This window comes from Polyodon spathula, chromosome 5 (genome assembly GCF_017654505.1).
Source record: "Polyodon spathula isolate WHYD16114869_AA chromosome 5, ASM1765450v1, whole genome shotgun sequence".
In the NCBI taxonomy this organism is placed as follows: domain Eukaryota; kingdom Metazoa; phylum Chordata; class Actinopteri; order Acipenseriformes; family Polyodontidae; genus Polyodon; species Polyodon spathula.
Window position 1 is genome coordinate 494,508 of NC_054538.1, and position 24,143 is coordinate 518,650.

A 24,143-nucleotide genomic window follows, 5' to 3' on the forward strand; every position below is an offset into this window, starting at 1 on the left:
TTTAAATTCAACACTTTTCACAATGTATCCGAGCATCTTGTTAGCCTTTTTTATAGCTTCTCCACATTGACTAGATGAAGACATTTCTGAGTCAACAAAAACTCCTAAGGCTTTTTCATAGATTCCTTCTCCAATTTCAGTATCTCCCATATGATATTTATAATGTACATTTTTATTTCCTGCGTGCAGTACCTTACACTTTTCTCTGTTAAATGTAATTTGCCATGTGTCTGCCCAGTTCTGAATCTTGTCTAGATCATTTTTAATGGCCTTTGCTGTTGCAACAGTGTTTGCCACTCCTCCTATTTTTGTGTCGTCTGCAAATTTAACAAGTTTGCTTACTATACCAGAATCTAAATACAGCATGTCTCCTTGGACATTGTTAAAAGACAGTGATAAGACAGCTATGGCCTTTCACATATAGTGCTGACTTGACCAATGCGGCCAGCTGGTGTAAGTATCCTGGAACGTACCATCTGCATCATCCACCTATATCTAGCTTAATGTATTTCCATCGCAATGTAGTCGACAATAAACAAAATACACATTCATCGTTGCAGCGCCTGCTGGTTATTCCAGCGGAACTGCATGCACGAGGTCTTCCTGTTTCCACAGCACTGTACTGGCATTGAAAGTGGAGATTCTTTGAGTATTCTACATTAACTGCGCGGTTCATTTTCTATCCAAATGAATCGGACACGTTTCTGAGCTGGTGAGTGTAAATATTTCTTACAATAATTCACGACGTCTCTAAATAACATTGCCACTGTCAGAGTGGGGGACGGTGCGGTGACAAATATACAGAGGCACAAAAGTAAATATGTGTTTTTCTTTTTTTTTTTTAATCATACCCAATACTTTACCTCAATTTTATCACATTAACCTTCTTAAAAACGCTGCATGTAACAAAAGCCAGGAAACGAAGCTGTCACGTTTTGCTCCTGCATTGTTTGAGCAGTTGCTTCCGCTTTGCTGTCACTCCCCCTGGCTGTGGTGTGTGTTCGGGTTGCGCTTCTAGTTCGCTGGTTTATCTCTCTCTGTCTCTCTCTCTCTCTCTCTCTGTGTGTGTGCGAGTATTACTTCTTCGTCTCCGGGTGTATGGTTTAGTTTTCCTTGGCGTTTGAAATGGCGAATGGGCGGGACACCAGCAGTAGTCTTGTGAGATACGGAACCGTCGCGTCTCTTCTGGTTATTCTGTTGGCTTTGTGGTACCGATCCCCGGTCCAGCATTCACTCGACCACAGGCTGGACACAGTTTTAACATCGCTGCTGAGAGCCGAGAGTAAAGTCGACATCGACAGCTTCCGCAGACCCAAAGTAGCCATAGGTAAGCAAATATTATTATTACTGTTAAATTATAAAATGTGTTTTATAATAATTTTTCGAAATTTGTAACGCACGCTATGCCATACAGTTCATAAATAAATAACTATTCTGGGCTATGCGGTGGGATGAATGTGCTGGAAAAGTCTGCTCATGTCGCTGGGTTTGCTACAAAGCAACTTAATTTGATCAGTTTAATGTACTGTGCTATATTATCTTATTTTGTCCTTAAACAGGACAGGTTAAAAAAAAAAATAATAATTCTCCTAAATTATAATCTTTATTGCATGATAAAGCATTTGGACTAAAATCAAGTGTAAACGTTGTAGTATTTTGTGGTGTGTTTGTGTTTTAAACATTTGGCTTTGCACACTTACTGTACAGTGTACTGACTACAGAGTGGTCACAGAAGGGTTACACTCTGGCTGTTCTCCAGCTATGCTGGTAAAACTAGTTTTAAACCTTGAGAGCAACATTTTCAGAGGATTGCCATTGTGCTGTGTCAGCATGAATTTGCATTTAGTCCCACAATTCACATTAAGGGACTCTGTTTGGAGTCTCTTATGACATTTGATACTTATCAAAGTGCAATGTCAGTGCATTTTCTAAATTACAGTATTTCATGCAAAATATAAAGCCTTACACAAGTCAAAAATTGTAAAATTTGTGTCATGAAAAGTAAACTATGTATGCATGCAAGAAATGTTTACCATCCAGACACTGTTTTTAATTGGTGCTCTCAATTACTAAAGCATTTCTTCAAGTTTCAGCACAATTGGAGGATGTAAAAAAGCAAGTATGACATAAATAAACACACTAATGTAGGAACTTTTCATCACAATTGGTCTCATGATAAATGTAAAACTTGGTGTGCTACACGTGCAGTGCCTATAGAAAGTCTACACCTCCTTTCAAAATGTTCGCCTTTTGTTGCCTTATAGCCTGGAATTAAAATGCATTAATATAGGTTTTTTTTTTTTTTTTTTTTACTGGATATGCAGGCAGTGAGATACCATTTCATTTAATACCTCCATAGAGGAAAAAGTAATAGTGTTCACATTTACCTACAAAGCACATGAAAATCAAAGCGATTTCACTGCTGCTTAATGTATTGGAGCAAGTTGTTTACATTCTTTCAAAGGGATCTCCAGTTGCACTTTAGCCCTGAGGTGTAGCTGGCAGTACTAGCTCTTGGTGCTTCAGGTCAGCATTTGCTAATCATTCATCACAGAGTTTGTGAACGTAGAGTCCAGTTCTTTATCTGGCAGTCATTCCTGTGGCAATTCTCTGAGAAGCTGCAAACACTCATCTGTCTGATAGTTCAACAGCACCTAGTGAGAACTGTCTGATAGTTCAACAGCACCTAGGGAGATCTGTCTGATAGTTCAGCAGCACCTAGTGAGAACTGTCTGATAGTTCAACAGCACCTAGGGAGAACTGTCTGATACTTCAACAGCACCTAGGGAGAACTGTCTGATAGTTCAACAGCACCTAGGGAGAGCCGTCTGATAGTTCAACAGCACCTAGGGAGATCTGTCTGATAGTTCAGCAGCACCTAGGGAGATCTGTCTGATAGTTCAGCAGCACCTAGTGAGAACTGTCTGATAGTTCAACAGCACCTAGGGAGAAATGTCTGATAGTTCAACAGCACCTAGGGAGAAATGTCTGATAGTTCAACAGCACCTAGGGAGAACTGTCTGATAGTTCAACAGCACCTAGGGAGAACTGTCTGATAGTTCAACAGCACCTAGGGAGAACTGTCTGATAGTTCAACAGCACCTAGGGAGAACTGTCTGATAGTTCAACAGCACCTAGGGAGAACTGTCTGATAGTTCAACAGCACCTAGGGAGAACTGTCTGATAGTTCAACAGCACCTAGGGAGAACTGTCTGATAGTTCAACAGCACCTAGGGAGAACTGTCTGATAGTTCAACAGCACCTAGGGAGAACTGTCTGATAGTTCAACAGCACCTAGGGAGAAATGTCTGATAGTTCAACAGCACCTAGGGAGAACTGTCTGATAGTTCAACAGCACCTAGGGAGAACTGTCTGATAGTTCAACAGCACCTAGGGAGAACTGTCTGATAGTTCAACAGCACCTAGGGAGAACTGTCTGATAGTTCAACAGCACCTAGGGAGAAATGTCTGATAGTTCAACAGCACCTAGGGAGAACTGTCTGATAGTTCAACAGCACCTAGGGAGAACTGTCTGATAGTTCAACAGCACCTAGGGAGAACTGTCTGATAGTTCAACAGCACCTAGGGAGAACTGTCTGATAGTTCAACAGCACCTAGGGAGAGCCGTCTGATAGTTCAACAGCACCTAGGGAGAACTGTCTGATAGTTCAGCAGCACCTAGGGAGAACTGTCTGATAGTTCAACAGCACCTAGGGAGAACTGTCTGATAGTTCAACAGCACCTAGGGAGAACTGTCTGATAGTTCAACAGCACCTAGGGAGAAATGTCTGATAGTTCAACAGCACCTAGGGAGAACTGTCTGATAGTTCAACAGCACCTAGGGAGAACTGTCTGATAGTTCAACAGCACCTAGGGAGAACTGTCTGATAGTTCAACAGCACCTAGGGAGAAATGTCTGATAGTTCAACAGCACCTAGGGAGAAATGTCTGATAGTTCAACAGCACCTAGGGAGAAATGTCTGATAGTTCAACAGCACCTAGGGAGAAATGTCTGATAGTTCAACAGCACCTAGGGAGAAATGTCTGATAGTTCAACAGCACCTAGGGAGAAATGTCTGATAGTTCAACAGCACCTAGGGAGAAATGTCTGATAGTTCAACAGCACCTAGGGAGAAATGTCTGATAGTTCAACAGCACCTAGGGAGAAATGTCTGATAGTTCAACAGCACCTAGGGAGAAATGTCTGATAGTTCAACAGCACCTAGGGAGAACCGTCTGATAGTTCAACAGCACCTAGGGAGAAATGTCTGATAGTTCAACAGCACCTAGGGAGAAATGTCTGATAGTTCAACAGCACCTAGGGAGAAATGTCTGATAGTTCAACAGCACCTAGGGAGAACTGTCTGATAGTTCAACAGCACCTAGGGAGAGCCGTCTGATAGTTCAACAGCACCTAGGGAGAACTGTCTGATAGTTCAACAGCACCTAGGGAGAACTGTCTGATAGTTCAACAGCACCTAGGGAGAACCGTCTGATAGTTCAACAGCACCTAGGGAGAGCCGTCTGATAGTTCAACAGCACCTAGGGAGAGCTGTCTGATAGTTCAACAGCACCTAGGGAGAGCCGTCTGATAGTTCAACAGCACCTAGGGAGAAATGTCTGATAGTTCAACAGCACCTAGGGAGAACTGTCTGATAGTTCAACAGCACCTAGGGAGAACTGTCTGATAGTTCAACAGCACCTAGGGAGAAATGTCTGATAGTTCAACAGCACCTAGGGAGAACTGTCTGATAGTTCAACAGCACCTAGGGAGAACTGTCTGATAGTTCAACAGCACCTAGGGAGAGCCGTCTGATAGTTCAACAGCACCTAGGGAGAACTGTCTGATAGTTCAACAGCACCTAGGGAGAAATGTCTGATAGTTCAACAGCACCTAGGGAGAAATGTCTGATAGTTCAACAGCACCTAGGGAGAAATGTCTGATAGTTCAACAGCACCTAGGGAGAAATGTCTGATAGTTCAACAGCACCTAGGGAGAACTGTCTGATAGTTCAACAGCACCTAGGGAGAAATGTCTGATAGTTCAACAGCACCTAGGGAGAAATGTCTGATAGTTCAACAGCACCTAGGGAGAACTGTCTGATAGTTCAACAGCACCTAGGGAGAACTGTCTGATAGTTCAACAGCACCTAGGGAGAACTGTCTGATAGTTCAACAGCACCTAGGGAGAACTGTCTGATAGTTCAACAGCACCTAGGGAGAACTGTCTGATAGTTCAACAGCACCTAGGGAGAACTGTCTGATAGTTCAGCAGCACCTAGGGAGAACTGTCTGATAGTTCAACAGCACCTAGGGAGAACTGTCTGATAGTTCAACAGCACCTAGGGAGAACTGTCTGATAGTTCAACAGCACCTAGGGAGAACTGTCTGATAGTTCAACAGCACCTAGGGAGAACTGTCTGATAGTTCAACAGCACCTAGGGAGAAATGTCTGATAGTTCAACAGCACCTAGGGAGAACTGTCTGATAGTTCAACAGCACCTAGGGAGAAATGTCTGATAGTTCAACAGCACCTAGGGAGAAATGTCTGATAGTTCAACAGCACCTAGGGAGAACTGTCTGATAGTTCAACAGCACCTAGGGAGAAATGTCTGATAGTTCAACAGCACCTAGGGAGAACTGTCTGATAGTTCAACAGCACCTAGGGAGAACTGTCTGATAGTTCAACAGCACCTAGGGAGAACTGTCTGATAGTTCAACAGCACCTAGGGAGAACTGTCTGATAGTTCAACAGCACCTAGGGAGAACTGTCTGATAGTTCAACAGCACCTAGGGAGAACTGTCTGATAGTTCAACAGCACCTAGGGAGAACTGTCTGATAGTTCAACAGCACCTAGGGAGAAATGTCTGATAGTTCAACAGCACCTAGGGAGAAATGTCTGATAGTTCAACAGCACCTAGGGAGAACTGTCTGATAGTTCAACAGCACCTAGGGAGAACTGTCTGATAGTTCAACAGCACCTAGGGAGAGCCGTCTGATAGTTCAACAGCACCTAGGGAGAACTGTCTGATAGTTCAACAGCACCTAGGGAGAACTGTCTGATAGTTCAACAGCACCTAGGGAGAACTGTCTGATAGTTCAACAGCACCTAGGGAGAACTGTCTGATAGTTCAACAGCACCTAGGGAGAGCTGTCTGATAGTTCAACAGCACCTAGGGAGAACTGTCTGATAGTTCAACAGCACCTAGGGAGAGCCGTCTGATAGTTCAACAGCACCTAGGGAGATCTGTCTGATACTTCAGCAGCACCTAGGGAGAACCGTCTGATAGTTCAACAGCACCTAGGGAGAGCTGTCTGATACTTCAACAGCACCTAGGGAGATCTGTCTGATACTTCAACAGCACCTAGGGAGAACTGATACTTCAACAGAACCTAGTGAGAACTGTCTGATAGTTCAACAGCACCTAGGGAGATCTGTCTGATAGTTCAACAGCACCTAGTGAGAACTGTCTGATAGTTCAACAGCACCTAGGGAGAACTGTCTGATAGTTCAACAGCACCTTGCTCCTGTTTCTTTGCAGATTGTCCTCCTGCTGTGGCCAAAAGTTTAGCATCACCTAGAATTTTAGGATTGACATGTTACTTTTTTATTTAAACACCCTGGCTATAACGCCCTTCATTATAACGAATCTTTGGCTATAACGAACCTGACCCCTGGACCCAAAATAAAAAATAAAAGATCATATAAATACACGCTGTCAATATCCCGGTCTGTACACACGGGATGTCACCTCTGCAGTAAAGTCAACTATTTTGTCTCAATAAGAAGCGTGCGTTGTGTAATTATACATTCAAAACGAAAATAATTTTATGTTGCAATAAAACTGGAAACTGTATTGATCGTTTGAAAAAAGGAGTAACGCAGGCATAGCTCTGTCATGAATATAGGTTGTCAAAAGCACTTTTTTGGCTTGTTCAGCAACGATATGGCAAGCAAAATTGATTAAGGAAAAAAACAAAAAACTTGAAGATTTTATGAACTTTTCATGTCGGGATGATTTGGAATAAAAGATCAGTTTGAGAGTCTTGCATGTTGGATTAAGATTTGATCCACTTTGAAATGATTTGTGGCAGATTGATTTTGAATAAAAGTTCAGCTTCAGTTCTGGATTTTTGCTTTTTGTTCTGCGTTTTAATTCTTTAATGAATTGGATAAAGCAAAGGCAGAACACTGCATACATGAGATGAACAGGTACATGTAATTCTACTTGTATTCACAATCTCTAACTTACTCCAACAGTTTATCATTCATTTTGATTGTCCTTTCGCTACCCCTCGATATAACGAACAAAAGGCTTGGATCCCAACAGGTTTATTATAGCAAGGATGTTCTGTATATGAAATAATTTAGGTCTTTTATTTAACATCATATAATCAAAGAAACTACAAAATGAAATAGCAAAACTCTACCGGAAGCCATAATAGTAGTACAGTATTATTTCATGTTAGATTTCGAAATGTCACTTTTCCATTTGTGTCAGTTTTCTGTTAAGTACACTGGCTCTCAAAAGTATTCACCCCCTTGGACTTTTCCACATTTTCTTGTGTTACAACATGGAATCAAAATGGATTTCATTAGGAGTTTTTGCCACTGATCAACACAAAAAAGTCCATAATGTCAAAGTGAAAAATAAAATCTACAAATTGTTCTAAATTAATTACAAATATAAAACAGAAAATAATTGATTGCATAAGTATTCACCCCCTTGAGTCAACATTTGGTAGAGGCACCTTTGGCAGCAATTACAGCCATGAGTCTATTTGGATAAGTGTCTACCAGCTTTGCACATCTGGACACTGCAATTTTTTCCCATTCTTCTTTGCAAAATTGCTCAAGCTCCGTCAAAGCTCCGACCTTTGATGAAAAGCAATTTTCAACTGTCCACATTCTCAATTGGATTGAGGTCCGGGCTTTGACTGGGCCACTCCAGGACATTGACCTTTTTGTTTTTAAGCCACTCCAGTGTGTCTTTGGCTGTATGTTTGGGGTCATTATCCTGCTGGAAGATGAATTTTCCCAGTTCTCTTGCAGACTTCAGCAGGTTTTCCTCCAGGATTTCTCTGTACTTTGCTGCATCCATTTTGCCCTCTTTCTTCACAAGCTTTCCAGGCCCTGACGCAGAGAAGCATCCCCATAGCATGATGCTGCCACCACCATGCTTCACGGTAGGGATGGTGTTCTCAGGATGATGTGCGGTATTAGGCTTGCGCCAAACATAGAGCTTAGCGTTGAGGCCAAAAAGCTCTATTTTGGTTTCATCAGACCATAGAATCTTCTTCCACTTGGTCTCAGTCTCCCACATGCCTTCTGGCAAACTCTAGCTGAGATTTGATGTTTTTTTTCAACAATGGCTTTGTTTTTGCCACTCTCCCATAAAGGCCAGTTTTGTGAAGCACCTGGGTGATTGTTGCCTTATGCACAGTGTCTCCCAGCTCAGCCGTGGAAGACTGTAACTCCTTTAGAGTTGCCATAGGCCTCTTGGTGGCCTCTCTGACTAGTGCCCTTCTCGCTCGGATGCTCAGTTTTTGAGGACGGCCTGTTCTAGACAGATTCAAAGTTGTCATATTCTCTTCATTTCTTAATAATGGACTTTACTGAGCTCCAGGGGATATTCAATGCCTTGGAAATGTTCTTATATCCTACCCCTGATTGGTGCTTTTGAAGAACCTTATTCTGGATTTGCTTTGAATGTTCCTTCATCTTCATGATGTAATTTTTGTTAGGAAATTTACTAACAAAACACCATTCAACTAATTATGTGACTTCTAAAGACAATTGGTTGCACCAGTGCTTATTTAGGTGTGCCATAGCAAAGGGGGTGAATACTTATGCAATCAATTATTTTCTGTTTTGTATTTGTAATTAATTTAGAACAATTTGTAGATTTTATTTTTCACTTTGACATTATAGGCTTTTTTTGTGTTGATCAGTGGCAAAAACTCCTAATGAAATCCATTTTGATAACACATCCATGTTGTAACACAATAAAATGTGGAAAAGTCCAAGGGGGGTGAATACTTTTGAGAGCCACTGTATAAGGAAAATTACAAAGCATTGTGTAATTCAATATGTTAACGTAACATTATTCAGCAGGCTTCATTCGACTTTAAGAAGCAAAATGAGTTCATTCTTTGTGTTCTTGCACACAATGATAGAGGCCTCCTTGTGGTCTGTCTTTATTTTACTGTCACAGTCATATCTGAATCTTGATAACTGCTCGTTTAACACTATCTTGTTTGTCTCGCGTGTTCAGTTTCATTCCCAAGATGATATTTATAGCCCAGGATGTGAATACAAATGTCAAAACATTTTATTTTTCAGGTTTCGGCGGCTGTGTGGACATTATTGTGGACGGCGTCAAGCTCTTAAATGAGATTGGTCTTAAACCCAGCAAAACCCCCTTTCATCACGACTGCATTGAAAGCAGGGAGCAGCTCTCCCAGAGCTTTGCATTCTTCTTTCCACCCGGGGCAGCCTCTGAGTAAGTGAATACAAAGCATGCAGTGCTGTTAGCTCTGTAATGCATGCAGCTTTCATTCCTGTCCCGACCCCCCGGGGGGGGGGGGGGGGGGGGAGGGAGGGGGGTGGGGGGGGGGGGGGGGGGGGGGGGGGGGGGGGGGGGGGGGGGGGGGGGGGGGGGGGGAGGGGTGGGGGGGGTGGGGGTGCACATTAATTTCCCGTAGTCCAGCCATGTGGTTTTACTATAGTCATCCAGGCTTGAGCTTTGGTTCCCTTTCCATCGTGCATTTGAATACAGCAGCCTCTGATTACCAGTCATTTGCAAAGAGCGTGACTCTTGCTACATTTGTTTTAACTTTAGTCCATCATTGCTTGTATTGTTCCTAGTCCCTGATTAATCCTAGAACATCATCTAGTTGCTGATTAGTCCTAGAATTTTATCTTCTCAGTTGTCAAAGTATTCCAATGACTCTGCATCAACAATGCATCAGCCACTTAATAGCCACTGAGAATCTCCTCTCAGTGTCTGGTCCTGGTCTCTCTGTTGTGTTTAAAGTCCTGGCTGTGGTTAGTTGTGTAGTGTGTGGTGTGATGGTTTGTGTTTCCTTGCAGGAGATTCCTGGCTGTGGTTAGTTGTGTAGTGTGTGGTGTGATGGTTTGTGTTTCCTTGCAGGAGATTCCTGGCTGTGGTTAGTTGTGTAGTGTGTGGTATGATGGTTTTTGTTTCCTTGCAGGAGATTCCTGGCTGGGGTTAGCTGTGTAGCGTGTGGTGTGATGGTTTGTGTTTCCTTGCAGGAGATTCCTGGCTAAGGTTAGCTGGGTAGCGTGTGGTGTGATGGCTTGTTTTTCCTTGCAGGAGATTCCTGGCTGGGGTTAGTTGTGTAGTGTGTGGTATGATGGTTTGTGTTTCCTTGCAGGAGATTCCTGGCTGGGGTTAGCTGGGTAGCGTGTGGTGTGATGGCTTGTGTTTCCTTGCAGGAGATTCCTGGCTGTGGTTAGTTGTGTAGTGTGTGGTATGATGGTTTGTGTTTCCTTGCAGGAGATTCCTGGCTGGGGTTAGCTGGGTAGCGTGTGGTGTGATGGCTTGTGTTTCCTTGCAGGAGATTCCTGGCTGTGGTGTGATGGTTTGTGTTTCCTTGCAGGAGATTCCTGGCTGGGGTTAGCTGTGTGTGGTGTGATGGCTTGTGTTTCCTTGCAGGAGATTCCTGGCTGGGGTTAGCTGGCTGTAGCGTGTGGTGGTGATGGCTTGTGTTTCCTTGCAGGAGATTCCTGGCTGGGGTTAGCTGGGTAGCGTGTGGTGTGATGGCTTGTTTTTCCTTGCAGGAGATTCCTGGCTGGGGTTAGCTGTGTAGCGTGTGGTGTGATGGTTTGTGTTTCCTTGCAGGAGATTCCTGGCTGGGGTTAGCTGGGTAGCGTGTGGTGTGATGGCTTGTTTTTCCTTGCAGGAGATTCCTGGCTGTGGTTAGCTGTGTAGTGTGTGGTGTGATGGTTTGTGTTTCCTTGCAGGAGATTCCTGGCTGGGGTTAGCTGATGTGTGGTTGATGTTTTTTGTTTCCTTGCAGGAGATTCCTGGCTGGGGTTAGCTGGGTAGCGTGTGGTGTGATGGCTTGTGGGTTTCCTTGCAGGAGATTCCTGGCTGGGGTTAGCTGTGTAGGTTAGGTTTGTGTTTCCTTGCAGGTAGCGTGTGGTGTGATGGCCTTGTTCCTTTCCTTGCAGGAGATTCCTGGCTGGGGTTAGCTGTGTAGCGTGTGGTGTGATGGCTTGTTTTTCCTTGCAGGAGATTCCTGGCTGGGGTTAGCTGGGTAGCGTGTGGTGTGATGGCTTGTTTTTCCTTGCAGGAGATTCCTGGCTGGGGTTAGCTGGGTAGCTGTGGTGTGATGGCTTGTGCAGGAGATTCCTGGCTGGGGTTAGGTGTAGCGTGTGGTGTGATGGTTTGTGTTTCCTTGCAGGAGATTCCTGGCTGGGGTTAGCTGTGTAGCGTGTGGTATGATGTTTTTTGTTTCCTTGCAGGAGATTCCTGGCTGGGGTTAGCTGGGTAGTGTGTGGTATGATGTTTTTTGTTTCCTTGCAGGAGATTCCTGGCTGGGGTTAGCTGGGTAGCGTGTGGTGTGATGGCTTGTGTTTCCTTGCAGGAGATTCCTGGCTGGGGTTAGCTGGGTAGTGTGTGGTATGATGTTTTTTGTTTCCTTGCAGGAGATTCCTGGCTGGGGTTAGCTGGGTAGCGTGTGGTGTGATGGCTTGTTTTTCCTTGCAGGAGATTCCTGGCTGGGGTTAGCTGTGTAGCGTGTGGTGTGATGGTTTGTGTTTCCTTGCAGGAGATTTCTGTCCAATGATACTTTGTTTAACGAGCTGGTGGAAGCGTCCCGGGGGCTCCAAGGGAATCGATGGGCTCTCGGAGGGAACGCTGCAGTCATGGCTAACCGACTGGCCTCGGAGGGGTGCGACGTGCTCCTGGGAGGTCGCTTCAGCCCAGAAGTCACTGATGTCCTTTCTGATCATGTGACAGGTTAGAGAATGGTGTGCTTTGTGGTAGTATTGTTTTTTTGTTTTTTTTTGTTCAACATTTTAGATCTTTAGGCATGAAAGGGACCCTCTTTTTTTATTTTGGTGTCAGTGGCTGCACTGGTACTGTATTGATCTTATCTCATTATTAGTTTAGCAGAAGATGACTGATCTGCAGCATGCACACAGCACTTGAGGTATACTCACACTGTTGCTTTCTCTTCGCAGTGGCTGGGAAGCCAGTGGAGGACCCCGATATTCACTTGATTCTAGAATACCCCACTGGGGCGAAATGGGGAGAGTACGTCTCCAGGAGAGCAAACAGGTCTGTAATACGGATTGACTTTTGTTTCTTTTATCTTTTGAAAGGTACTGATTCACTTACTCATCATGTCCCCCTTTTTTCACTAATAAAATAGCCCTTAAATGAAGAAAGTAAGAAAATGAAAAGTTCCAGTAAAAAGAGACTCTGCTGATCCATGCTTGTTATTTCCAAGGTCTCCTATCAGTAAATCTTCAGGCAGTTGGTAGTCAGAAAACCACATGGTTCCCTCTCTCCATCAAAGATTCCGTCCTCCCTCCACCGCATTCCTACATCTCTTTCACTAGGGTTATTAACTGTATTTGTTTCATTAAATGAAGGCTTATTGAGATGGATGTTTTGATTACCGGTAGCATATTGGTGTGGCGGGGTGTCCCCCCTGTGCGTATTTTTGTGTTTTATGTTGTATGTGGCGTGTTCATGTTGGTGTATATGTATTGGTGCACGGGATATAATGTGGGGCTATGTAGCACAAGTGTGATAAAATGTTTGTATTTAGGCACAGGGATTGCACAATCACTCCACGTGCAGATTAAACTTGGTATTAGGATGGCAGCACGGAGAGCACAATCAGTTCACATGCAGATGTGCCGAGATTCCAGTTGAATGATTGAATAGCAACCGAGTGTCAGTATAGCTGCATAAGAGGCAGTCTTTCACTCACTTGGGTTGGGTGTTCGGTGAGTGGAGAACGGGAGAGCGCGAGAGGAAAAATCATGGAAAATAACAACTGCTACGCGTGCTGGAGGACCAGCACGATACTTGTTGTTTGGGTTCGTCCACCGTTTGTTTGTTTGTTTGTTTGTTTATTTGTTTTGGCCACCGCGCTGTTTTGTTTATAAAAATGTTTGTGTTTTTATTCTGTTCATTCGTTTATAATAAACACACAAGCAGCGCATTTCGCTGACCTCGAAGTCCTGTGTGTTGTGGATTTACTTCCTGATCTGACGTCACCACGGAGCCACCTGTGACAATAGGGCAGCGCAGTACGAGTCGTATAATTGCTTGTGATCCTCAGATCTCAAGGAGCAATTTGAACCAGCCAAACTAACTTTGCAGTGTATACGCCTGCCATTAAAGATGAAAAGCAGTCTTCCCATTAATAAAGATGGATTGTTTCAAGACGCACAATGCTCATTTCCAGCTCTAAGCAAGTCTGTCTGTGTTTGTCACGCAGGTACATCGTTCACAGTGATGACCACAACCCTCTGCTGGACTCCCTGGAGGACTTTGAGGAGCAGCTCCAGGCTTTCAGGCCGGACCTTCTTGTGATTGGTGGGCTCCAGATGATGGATAACTTTCCATTTGAAAAAGGTATTGACAGTAACTTTCTATTTGAAAAAGATACTGACAGCAACTTTCTATTTGAAAAGGTATTGACAGCAACTTTCTATTTGAAAAGGTATTGACAGCAACTTCCTATTTGAAAAAATACAACTTCTGCAAGCAAAACACAACCAACAGAAATGGTGTGTATATTTGATATTGAAACAGTAATGGACTGCCTGAAAATAAAACCTACAAACTGATAGCTTTCTTTAACATACTATCCTACCAGATCGATATTTTGTTTTTCAATGCATGTTTTCATGTGCTTCTTTCACAACTCCACATGAGAGCTAGTTTATATATTGAATGGACGTGCACAGCAGGTGAGATTCTGAATGGACGTGCACAGCAGGTGAGGTTCTGAATGGACGTGCACAGCAGGTGAGGTTCTGAATGGACGTGCACAGCAGGTGAGATGGAATGGTTGTTAGTATGGAATGGTTGTTACTAGCTTATTGTTCCTGGAATCTCATCAAGCAGCTTCTTGAAGGATCCCAGGGTGCCAGCTTCAACAACATTACTGGGGAGTTGATTCCAGACCCTCACAATTCTCTGTGTAAAAAAGTGCCTCCTATTTTCTTTTCTGAATGTCCCTTTGTCTAATCTCCATTTGTGACCCCTGGTCCTTGTTTTTTTTTTTCAGGTCGAAAAAGTCCCTTGGGTCGACATTGTCAATACCTTTTAGAATTTTGAATGCTTGAATCAGATTGCCGCATAGTCTTCTTTGTTCAAGACTGAATAGATTCAATTATTTTAGCCTGTCTGCATATGATATGCCTTTTTAAATTGGGAATAATTCTTGTCGCTCTTCTGTGCACTCTTTCTAGAGCAAATATAGCCTTTGTTGTAGATGAGGTAGTTGTGTCTTTATTTAAATTCAGATTCAGCAATACCAGTGGTACATTTGCATAGTTTCAGATACTGCTGGTAGACTGAGGAGACACGAGGTTGGCTTGCTAACTGATCGTAACACTGGGTAATGGGTAAATGCATCAGGGTTACTATGTTTCTCATGGAAATGATCAGCTTTCTATCAAATAGATGATGCTCAACGCTGCAGGAAATATCCTTAACACAAATTGTGGTCCTTGTTTGTGTACCTAGCTTTGATCTTAACCTGTTCATATTCCTAGTTCTTTAGCTTCCCACTCTCCAGTGAAGTAAGACTTGTGTAGCTGAAGATGCCGAACCTGTCTCCCTGAGTGAGGGTTCTGTTAATATTGCTGAAGATGCAGAACCTGTCTCCCTGGGTGAAGGTTCTGTTAATATTGCTGAAGATGCAGAACCTGTCTCCCTGGGTGAGGGTCCTGTTAATATTGCTGAAGATGCAGAACCTGTCTCCCTGGGTGAGGGTCCTGTTAATATTGCTGAAGATGCAGAACCTGTCTCCCTGGGTGAGGGTCCTGTTAATATTGCTGAAGATGCAGAACCTGTCTCCCTGGGTGAGGGTCCTGTTAATATTGCTGAAGATGCAGAACCTGTCTCCCTGGGTGAGGGTCCTGTTAATATTGCTGAAGATGCAGAACCTGTCTCCCTGGGTGAGGGTCCTGTTAATATTGCTGAAGATGCAGAACCTGTCTCCCTGGGTGAGGGTCCTGTTAATATTGCTGAAGATGCAGAACCTGTCTCCCTGGGTGAGGGTTCTGTTAATATTGCTGAAGATGCAGAACCTGTCTCCCTGGGTGAGGGTCCTGTTAATATTGCTGAAGATGCAGAACCTGTCTCCCTGGGTGAGGGTTCTGTTAATATTGCTGAAGATGCTGAACCTGTCTCCCTGGGTGAGGGTCCTGTTAATATTGCTGAAGATGCAGAACCTGTCTCCCTGGGTGAGGGTTCTGTTAATATTGCTGAAGATGCAGAACCTGTCTCCCTGGGTGAGGGTTCTGTTAATATTGCTGAAGATGCAGAACCTGTCTCCCTGGGTGAGGGTTCTGTTAATATTGCTGAAGATTCAGAACCTGTCTCCCTGGGTGAGGGTTCTGTTAATATTGCTGAAGATGCAGAACCTGTCTCCCTGGGTGAGGGTCCTGTTAATATTGCTGAAGATTCAGAACCTGTCTCCCTGGGTGAGGGTTCTGTTAATATTGCTGAAGATGCTAACCTGTCTCCCTGGGTGAGGGTCCTGTTAATATTGCTGAAGATGCAGAACCTGTCTCCCTGGGTGAGGGTCCTGTTAATATTGCTGAAGATGCAGAACCTGTCTCCCTGGGTGAGGGTCCTGTTAATATTGCTGAAGATGCTGTCTCCCTGGGTGAGGGTCCTGTTAATATTGCTGAAGATGCTGAACCTGTCTCCCTGGGTGAGGGTCCTGTTAATATTGCTGAAGATGCAGAACCTGTCTCCCTGGGTGAGGGTCCTGTTAATATTGCTGAAGATGCAGAACCTGTCTCCCTGGGTGAGGGTCCTGTTAATATTGCTGAAGATGCAGAACCTGTCTCCCTGGGTGAGGGTCCTGTTAATATTGCTGAAGATGCAGAACCTGTCTCCCTGGGTGAGGGTCCTGTTAATATTGCTGAAGATTGTCTCCCTGGGTGAGGGTCCTGTTAATATTGCTGAAGATGCAGAACCTGTCTCCCTGGGTGAGGGTTCTGTTAATATTGCTGAAGATGCAGAACCTGTCTCCCTGGGTGAGGGTTCTGAACCTGTCTCCCTGGGTGAGGGTTCTGTTAATATTGCTGAAGATGCTGAACCTGTCTCCCTGGGTGAGGGTTCTGTTAATATTGCTGAAGATGCTGAACCTGTCTCCCTGGGTGAGGGTCCTGTTAATATTGCTGAAGATGCAGAACCTGTCTCCCTGGGTGAGGGTCCTGTTAATATTGCTGAAGATGCTGAACCTGTCTCCCTGGGTGAGGGTTCTGTTAATATTGCTGAAGATGCTGTCTCCCTGGGTGAGGGTTCTGTTAATATTGCTGAAGATGCAGAACCTGTCTCCCTGGGTGAGGGTTCTGTTAATATTGCTGAAGATGCTGTCTCCCTGGGTGAGGGTTCTGTTAATATTGCTGAAGATGCTGAACCTGTCTCCCTGGGTGAGGGTTCTGTTAATATTGCTGAAGATGCAGAACCTGTCTCCCTGGGTGAGCTGAAGATTGTCTCCCTGTTAATATTGCTGAAGATGCAGAACCTGTCTCCCTGAAATATTGCTGAAGATGCTGTCTCCCTGGGTGAGGGTTCTGTTAATATTGCTGAAGATGCAGAACCTGTCTCCCTGGGTGAGGGTCCTGTTAATATTGCTGAAGATGCAGAACCTGTCTCCCTGGGTGAGGGTTCTGTTAATATTGCTGAAGATGCAGAACCTGTCTCCCTGGGTGAGGGTTCTGTTAATATTGCTGAAGATGCAGAACCTGTCTCCCTGGGTGAGGGTTCTGTTAATATTGCTGAAGATTCTGTCTCCCTGGGTGAGGGTTCTGTTAATATTGCTGAAGATGCAGAACCTGTCTCCCTGAGTGAGGGTCCTGTTAATATTGCTGAAGATGCCCTGTCTCCCTGGGTGAGGGTTCTGTTAATATTGCTGAAGATTCAGAACCTGTCTCCCTGGGTGAGGGTTCTGTTAATATTGCTGAAGATTCAGAACCTGTCTCCCTGGGTGAGGGTTCTGTTAATATTGCTGAAGATGCAGAACCTGTCTCCCTGGGTGAGGGTTCTGTTAATATTGCTGAAGATGCCTGTCTCCCTGAACCTGTCTCCCTGGGTGAGGGTTCTGTTAATATTGCTGAAGATTCAGAACCTGTCTCCCTGGGTGAGGGTTCTGTTAATATTGCTGAAGATGCAGAAAGAATGTTTCTATGCCTTGAATGCACCACCATGTCCATTCTCTGACGCTGCGTTAGTCAGCCCTTGTTTTTACTTGTGGAAGAAAGCATGTGTAACTTGTGTAATGTTTTTGATTATTATGTTGTTATTAAGCCAAACATAAAAACTTAATGTAGCCATTTCTTTAATGAATTGGGGCTATGTGTGTTTTGAGATCCTGTCATTGCCCGTACAGTACAGTGTAAAGGGATCACCGCAGCCAGTACTCTGCAGTGCTTCTTGCAGGGTCTCTGTAGGGGCAGTAGCTGTAGGTGATTCTCAAGTTGTATTCCCACAGTGTCACTCTTGTCACCCCCTGGATGATTCTAATGGAATTCCCTAGTGTTTGGAATTAGAACACAGGTCTATCCACTTGAATGAGCTGCATTATTTCCGTGTTTCAATTAAGCTCTTCTAGAATCAAGGTTTTGCATTGTTGCTATGCCTGAGACATGTCCTTCTGCATCTGTGAGTTTGATCTATGCATGGGAATGTGCACGTCTTAAAATACCTCTATCCACCCTCAAGGGGTGGTCATGAATTAAAGGCCATGATAACCAGGATGCAGTATCACCCCTGTGAATGTATCCAGTGCCTGGTCTGCAAGAGCAGCTATACTTGTCATTCTGTTGCAGTGAATTCCACATGTATCCAGTGCCTGGTCTGCAAGAGCAGCTATACTTGTCATTCTGTTGCAGTGAATTCCACATGTATCCAGTGCCTGGTCTGCAAGAGCAGCTATACTTGTCAATCTGTTGCAGTGAATTCCACATGTATCCAGTGCCTGGTCTGCAAGAGCAGCTATACTTGTCATTCTGTTGCAGTGAATTCCACATGTATCCCGTGCCTGGTCTGCAAGAGCAGCTATACTTGTCATTCTGTTGCAGTGAATACCACATGTATCCCGTGCCTGGTCTGCAAGAGCAGCTATCCTTGTCATTCTGTTGCAGTGAATACCACATGTATCCAGTGCCTGGTCTGCAAGAGCAGCTATCCTTGTCATTCTGTTGCAGTGAATTCCACATGTATCCAGTGCCTGGTCTGCAAGAGCAGCTATCCTTGTCATTCTGTTGCAGTGAATTCCACATGTATCCAGTGCCTGGTCTGCAAGAGCAGCTATGCTTGTCATTCTGTTGCAGTGAATTCCACAGCTCTACCTGCTCTAGCACATGTTCCCAACATGTATCCAGTGCCTGGTCTGCTTGTTGTGAAGCAGCAGGGATGTGGGAAGCAATCCAGTATGACTAAATAGCACTAGAACTGCCTGTTTCATTTTAAGCAAGTGCTTCAGAACTGTGCAGTATATACTGTGTGCATCCTTAGAAATGAAATGTTAGTTTTTAGAAGGCATCCATATATATATGAAATAGTTTGGAATTCTTATCCTTCATAGCTTGCTAATAATGAATTACCAGACAGTTGTTAGCATGATTGTGTACTATTTACTGTTGATAAACTTTATTTAGAACATAAGAACATAAGAAAGTTTACAAACGAGAGGAGGCCATTCGGCCCATCTTGCTCGTTTGGTTGTTAGTAGCTTATTGATCCCAGAATCTCATCAAGCAGCTTCCTGAAGGATCCCAGGGTGTCAGCTTCAACAACATTACTGGGGATTACTAAACTTATATCTTTGAGCAGCATCATACCCTGGACACTTGCAGGGAAGCTAATCTCTTGGTCCGTTTGCAGGTCGGCTTTGTAAATGTGCTCTGGGATGTTAAGCCTTGAACTTTTCAGAATTGCAATTTTGAATCCCTGTACTTGGTGGGGTCCCGGGACAGTGTGTTTGACAAATGGTTTTACATCATCAAGGGCTTTCCATTTCACTTGTCTGATGTTTTACTGATGGTGCCAGAGTAAAATAAATTGTGCTGATCACATGCTTAGTTTGCATTAGACTTTGCATGCAAGTCAAAACCGCAAAACTCTTTTAAAAATGTCCACTCTAGTGCACTGATAGTGTCAGGATTATTTCTGCCCTTGTCAAACAGGTAATGCAGCAATAACGATCCATGATGTGGAATTGAAAAGCCAGAGCACTTGTTTTTTTTTAATCACTCCTCCTGTAGTGATTTAGGGTACAGATCTCAAACCCCAGTGCACTAGAGCAACCATTATTAAAAAGAGTTTTGAAACAGACTTCTAAGTGTAAAAATTTGTCAAGATGTTAACAATGAAAAGAAAAATTACAGGTATATTATTTAAACACTTGGGGATGTATAGTGCTGTATTTAAACAGTTGTAGTAACACTTGAGGATGTGGAACGTTTTGTTTGTCGGAACCCCCGCTACTTACTCTTAAAGGTTTAAAGTGCCATAATCTGAAGATAATCAAATTAAAAGTTTGCAAAAGCAGAAGGGTTTTACTACAGGTGCAGGTCTTGGTCGCAGGATTGGGCTCTCCTCACATGAATACGTTGCATGCTATTTCAGGTCTTGGTCGCAGGATTGGGCTCTACGTTGCATGCTATTTCAGGTCTTGGTCCCAGGATTGGGCTCTCCTCACATGAATACGTTGCATGCTATTACAGGTCTTGGTCGCAGGATTGGGCTCTCCTCACATGAATACGTTGCATGCTATTTCAGGTCTTGGTCGCAGGATTGGGCTCTACGTTGCATGCTATTTCAGGTCTTGGTCCCAGGATTGGGCTCTCCTCACATGAATACGTTGCATGCTATTACAGGTCTTGGTCCCAGGATTGGGCTCTCCTCACATGAATACGTTGCATGCTATTTGAAGTCTTGATCCCAGGATTGGGCTCGCCTCACATGAATACGTTGCATGCTATTGCAGGTCTTGGTCCCAGGATTGGGCTCTCCTCACATGAATACGTTGCATGCTATTACAGGTCTTGGTCCCAGGATTGGGCTCTCCTCACATGAATACGTTGCATGCTATTACAGGTCTTGGTCGCAGGTTTGGGCTCGCCTCACATGAATACGTTGCATGCTATTACAGGTCTTGGTCCCAGGATTGGGCTCTCCTCACATGAATACGTTGCATGCTATTACAGGTCTTGGTCCCAGGATTGGGCTCTCCTCACATGAATACGTTGCATGCTATTTCAGGTCTTGATCGCAGGATTGGGCTCGCCTCACATGAATACGTTGCATGTTAATGAAGGTCTTGGTCCCAGGATTGGGCTCTCCTCACATGAATACGTTGCATGTTAATGCAGGTCTTGGTCGCAGGATTGGGCTCGCCTCACATGAATACGTTGCATGTTAATGCAGGTCTTGGTCCCAGGATTGGGCTTTTGTTTTATTTTTTTTTTTTTTGTTTTTTTTTTATAATATATGGATCCCACGGCCTTCAAGGTTTTTTTTGTTTGTGTTTTAGTTTTCTTGGTTTCTGATAAATGATGCTCTGGCTTCCAATGTGGGGATTTCAAAACAGCTTGATATTTTTAGTGTTTGGAGTTTTTTTTGTTAAATAAAAACAATATTCAGCTGTTTAAGAGAATTTTAAAAAAATTGCTTGGCCAAAAATAGGCAGTATCTCGTCATCGCTTAATTATGACCTTTTTTTGAATGGGCTGAAATGCAACTATAGTACTTATCCATAGACATATACTACCAAAAGATACCAGCATAACTATTACATTTTACAGAGTAAGTAGTCAATATTAAAAAATGCGGTTTAAAACTTGCAGGATAACTTTTGTACAGAGCCTGTACTGTCTCGTGGGGTGCAGGTTTCTAGTTAAATTTAGAAAATGTACTTTCTAAATGAGAAGTAGTTTGAAACTCATTTTGATGTGTGAGGCAGGTTAGGGACCAATAGGCATGTCTGGGAAATATCTTGAATGTTCAGACTGTGCTATAGCTCATAATAAATCCAATAGGGGTGTACTCTTAACTCTAAACTGACCCGTGAAGCTCTCTGAAAATTTAGTACCATAATGCTTCCTGAATAAGGATGCGTTACTTCTATTCCACTCCAGGTTTATTTTCTGGTAACCCACTGAACTTGTATTGCTTTGAACACTATTGTTAGTTCTTCTGCTTAAACAGTGGAGATGTAACGTTTCACTTTTGGGAACCAGACCCCACACACTCCTCTGACCTCTGACTGGCATGCTTAGTTCTCTAAGTGTGTACAAAAATGTAAATTACATATGAGGCTACAAAATTAAAAGATTTTAGGATGGTGACTTTTTACAGTTGCTTTATCTTTCATTTATTTAACTATGCACTAAAGGAGTTAAAAGGGCCTCCTCCCTTTATCCAGCCCTGTGTCCTCTGATATTGCCCTCCGTTTATCCAGCCCTGTGTCCTCTGATATTGCCCTCCGTTTATCCAGCCCTGTGTCCTCTGATATTCCTGATATTGCCCTCCGTTTATCCAGGCCTGTGTCCTCTGATAATGCGCTCCCTTTGTACAGCCATGTCCTCTGATAATGTGATAATGCGCTCCCTTTATCCAGCCATGTCCTCTGATATTGCCCTCCCTTTATTCTGTCCTGTGTCCTCCGATATTGCCTTCCCTTTATTCCGTCCTGTGTCCTCTGATATTGCCCTCCTCGATGAGTGAGTGTCTTACTGGTGCTGCTTGCTTCCCAGGTGTGCGTGAGGCCCGGCTGGAGCGTCTGAATGCCCTGATGCTGTCGTTAGATGAGGCGACAGGCGTCCATTTCGAGATGGCCTCCTTCGTGGACGAGGGTCTGATGCGGGCGCTGCTGAGCCAGGTGGTGCCCTATGCCAGCTCTCTGGGCATGAACGAGCAGGAGCTGCCCAACCTGCTCAGCCTGCTGAAGGGGGGCAACGTCACTGTGCTCTCCGACCCCAACCCCCGCGTGGCTACAGTCCTGGACCAGATGAGGGAGCTGTACCGCCTGCTGAGCACTGAGAGGCAGGGCCAGGCCGGGGGCCGCAGACTCACCAGGCTGCACGTCCACACCCTGGCCTTCCAGGCCATCATTGTGACTACAGGCTCCTCCTGGAAGAACACCATGTCAGCCACGGCCAAGGCTTCCCTCACTGCCAACCGGCATGTGTGCGGCTCGCCCGACATCAACCCCGGCAAGGCCAAGCTCATCATGGACGACTCGTTTTCCATCAGCCGCCAGGAAGGCAGCCAGAGAATGCCCTTGCTGGAGACCAAGCCCGTTGCCTGCTGGGAGGAGGCTGACTATGAGGTGTGTGTTGCCCCCGTGCTGGTGTGCACAGACGTGTACCAGACTGCCGGAGGAGGGGACAATGTCTCAGCGGCTGGGTTAGTGCTGCAGATTTAACAGGGAGGAGACACTCTGGCAAATTACAGACTTCTTCAACTCCTGAAAAAAAATGCCCACTTATGTGAAGTGCTTTTTAAAATCTATTCTTGTTTTACTTTTTTGTGTTTTCTTTTATTTCTTTTTAAATCTTTAAACACATCTAGCCACGGTAGTTATCAAATGCATATTGAAGCCATGCGCTGTCATTGGGACTGGTCAACTTCATTTTCTTATGTAGAACACATGCTGAGTCCACGACACCTGGGTGTAGCGTTCCTGCTTCTGGGTGTCTGTGGGGTTGCTGGTAAGTTTTATTACAGGTGCTACGTAACCAATTATATGTAGCTCTTAACTCATATGCTAGGGGTCACATTTGGTACAAAAAACAATAAAAGTTTATTTACATGAACAAAGCCCAGCTAAGTCTTTATGATAAACTAGAAGTCTTATTTAAAATGTCAGCCAATGAAAGTGCAGCTCATGAAGTATAATCATGCTAGGCCTGGGTATAGATTGCAGTAGTACGGCATTGTTAATGTGAATATGTGTTCATATTTCTATGTAATTCAGGCCTTCGTGTGTTGTCTTGCACAGGCTTTCACTGGGTTTCATGTGGATGGCTGCATATTGTACTTGCTGTGTTTTCTGCAAACTTCTATTTGTATTTTAATGATGAAGTGAGTATTTTGTTTTGGTTGCCCTTAGTGACTGCTGCAATACACACAAGCCAATGTTGAGATTAGCAGAACAGAGGGGTAATATATAATAGATGTAGTATGCACAAATTCAGTGTGAATGCTGTTGAGATTAGCAGAACAGAGGGGTAATATATAATATGCACAAAGCCATTTCCAAACATTCCATGCTTTCTCATGCCAGGATTTCTGCTGCTCTTCTGTGTTTTTTTTTAATTTTGTTTTATTTCCTCTTCTTCAGATTAAAGGCAGATTGGTTTTTGTTTGTTATTTGAAACAAACAGTGAGGTTTCTCTCACTGATAGCAGCTGCATTTGCACATTTACACAGAAGAATTCAGATCGTCATGCTCAAATATACAATAATTAACACCGAGTAGCACCTCATGAGAATAAGCTGTAAAGCTTTAAGAATTTGAACAATTCTCCAGGAGGGGAGAGACACCTCATACAACACAACAATAACTGACCATGCTGTGAAACAGAACTAATGAAATCTGCAGCTTCTAGAGTCTGCTGTTTCTTGATGGTTGGATGTGAGTTTATTTTACTGGGTCTGTTTAGTTGGTTCTCTCGTAGTGGATGTGACCCTGCCCATAGCATAGCTGAGCTGCTCTAAAGTCTACATGCGAGACTTGCAATATAGTGGCCCAAGTGCGAAGAATGAACAGTAGGACTCAGGTTGGCAATCTTTTGGTTTGATTTTTACAGAACAAATTTTAAAAAAAGCATTTTACAATGAATGAAGTTCTGTTGGGGTTGCCTGAACTGGAGTAAAATAAAATCTTTTGCATTCCACTCAGTGTC

General features: G+C 44.0%; 1 protein-coding gene across 2 annotated transcripts; it reads left to right on the forward strand.

The window, feature by feature from the left end:
- The first annotated feature begins 563 nt into the window (after window positions 1-563).
- LOC121315374 (ADP-dependent glucokinase-like) lies at window positions 564-24,134 on the forward strand. Of its 2 annotated transcripts, none has more exons than XM_041249401.1 (7): window positions 564-712; window positions 1,075-1,327; window positions 9,345-9,504; window positions 11,798-11,988; window positions 12,213-12,309; window positions 13,484-13,620; window positions 21,990-24,134. In XM_041249401.1, the coding sequence occupies exons 2-7, from the start codon at window positions 1,126-1,128 to the stop codon at window positions 22,658-22,660; spliced, it is 1,458 nt and encodes a 485-aa protein (XP_041105335.1). In that variant the 5' UTR covers window positions 564-712; window positions 1,075-1,125; the 3' UTR covers window positions 22,661-24,134. The 2 variants fall into 2 exon arrangements, with proteins under 2 accessions (XP_041105335.1, XP_041105336.1); XM_041249402.1 differs by having other exon boundaries at window positions 1,108-1,327.
- The last annotated feature ends 9 nt before the right edge of the window (window positions 24,135-24,143 follow it).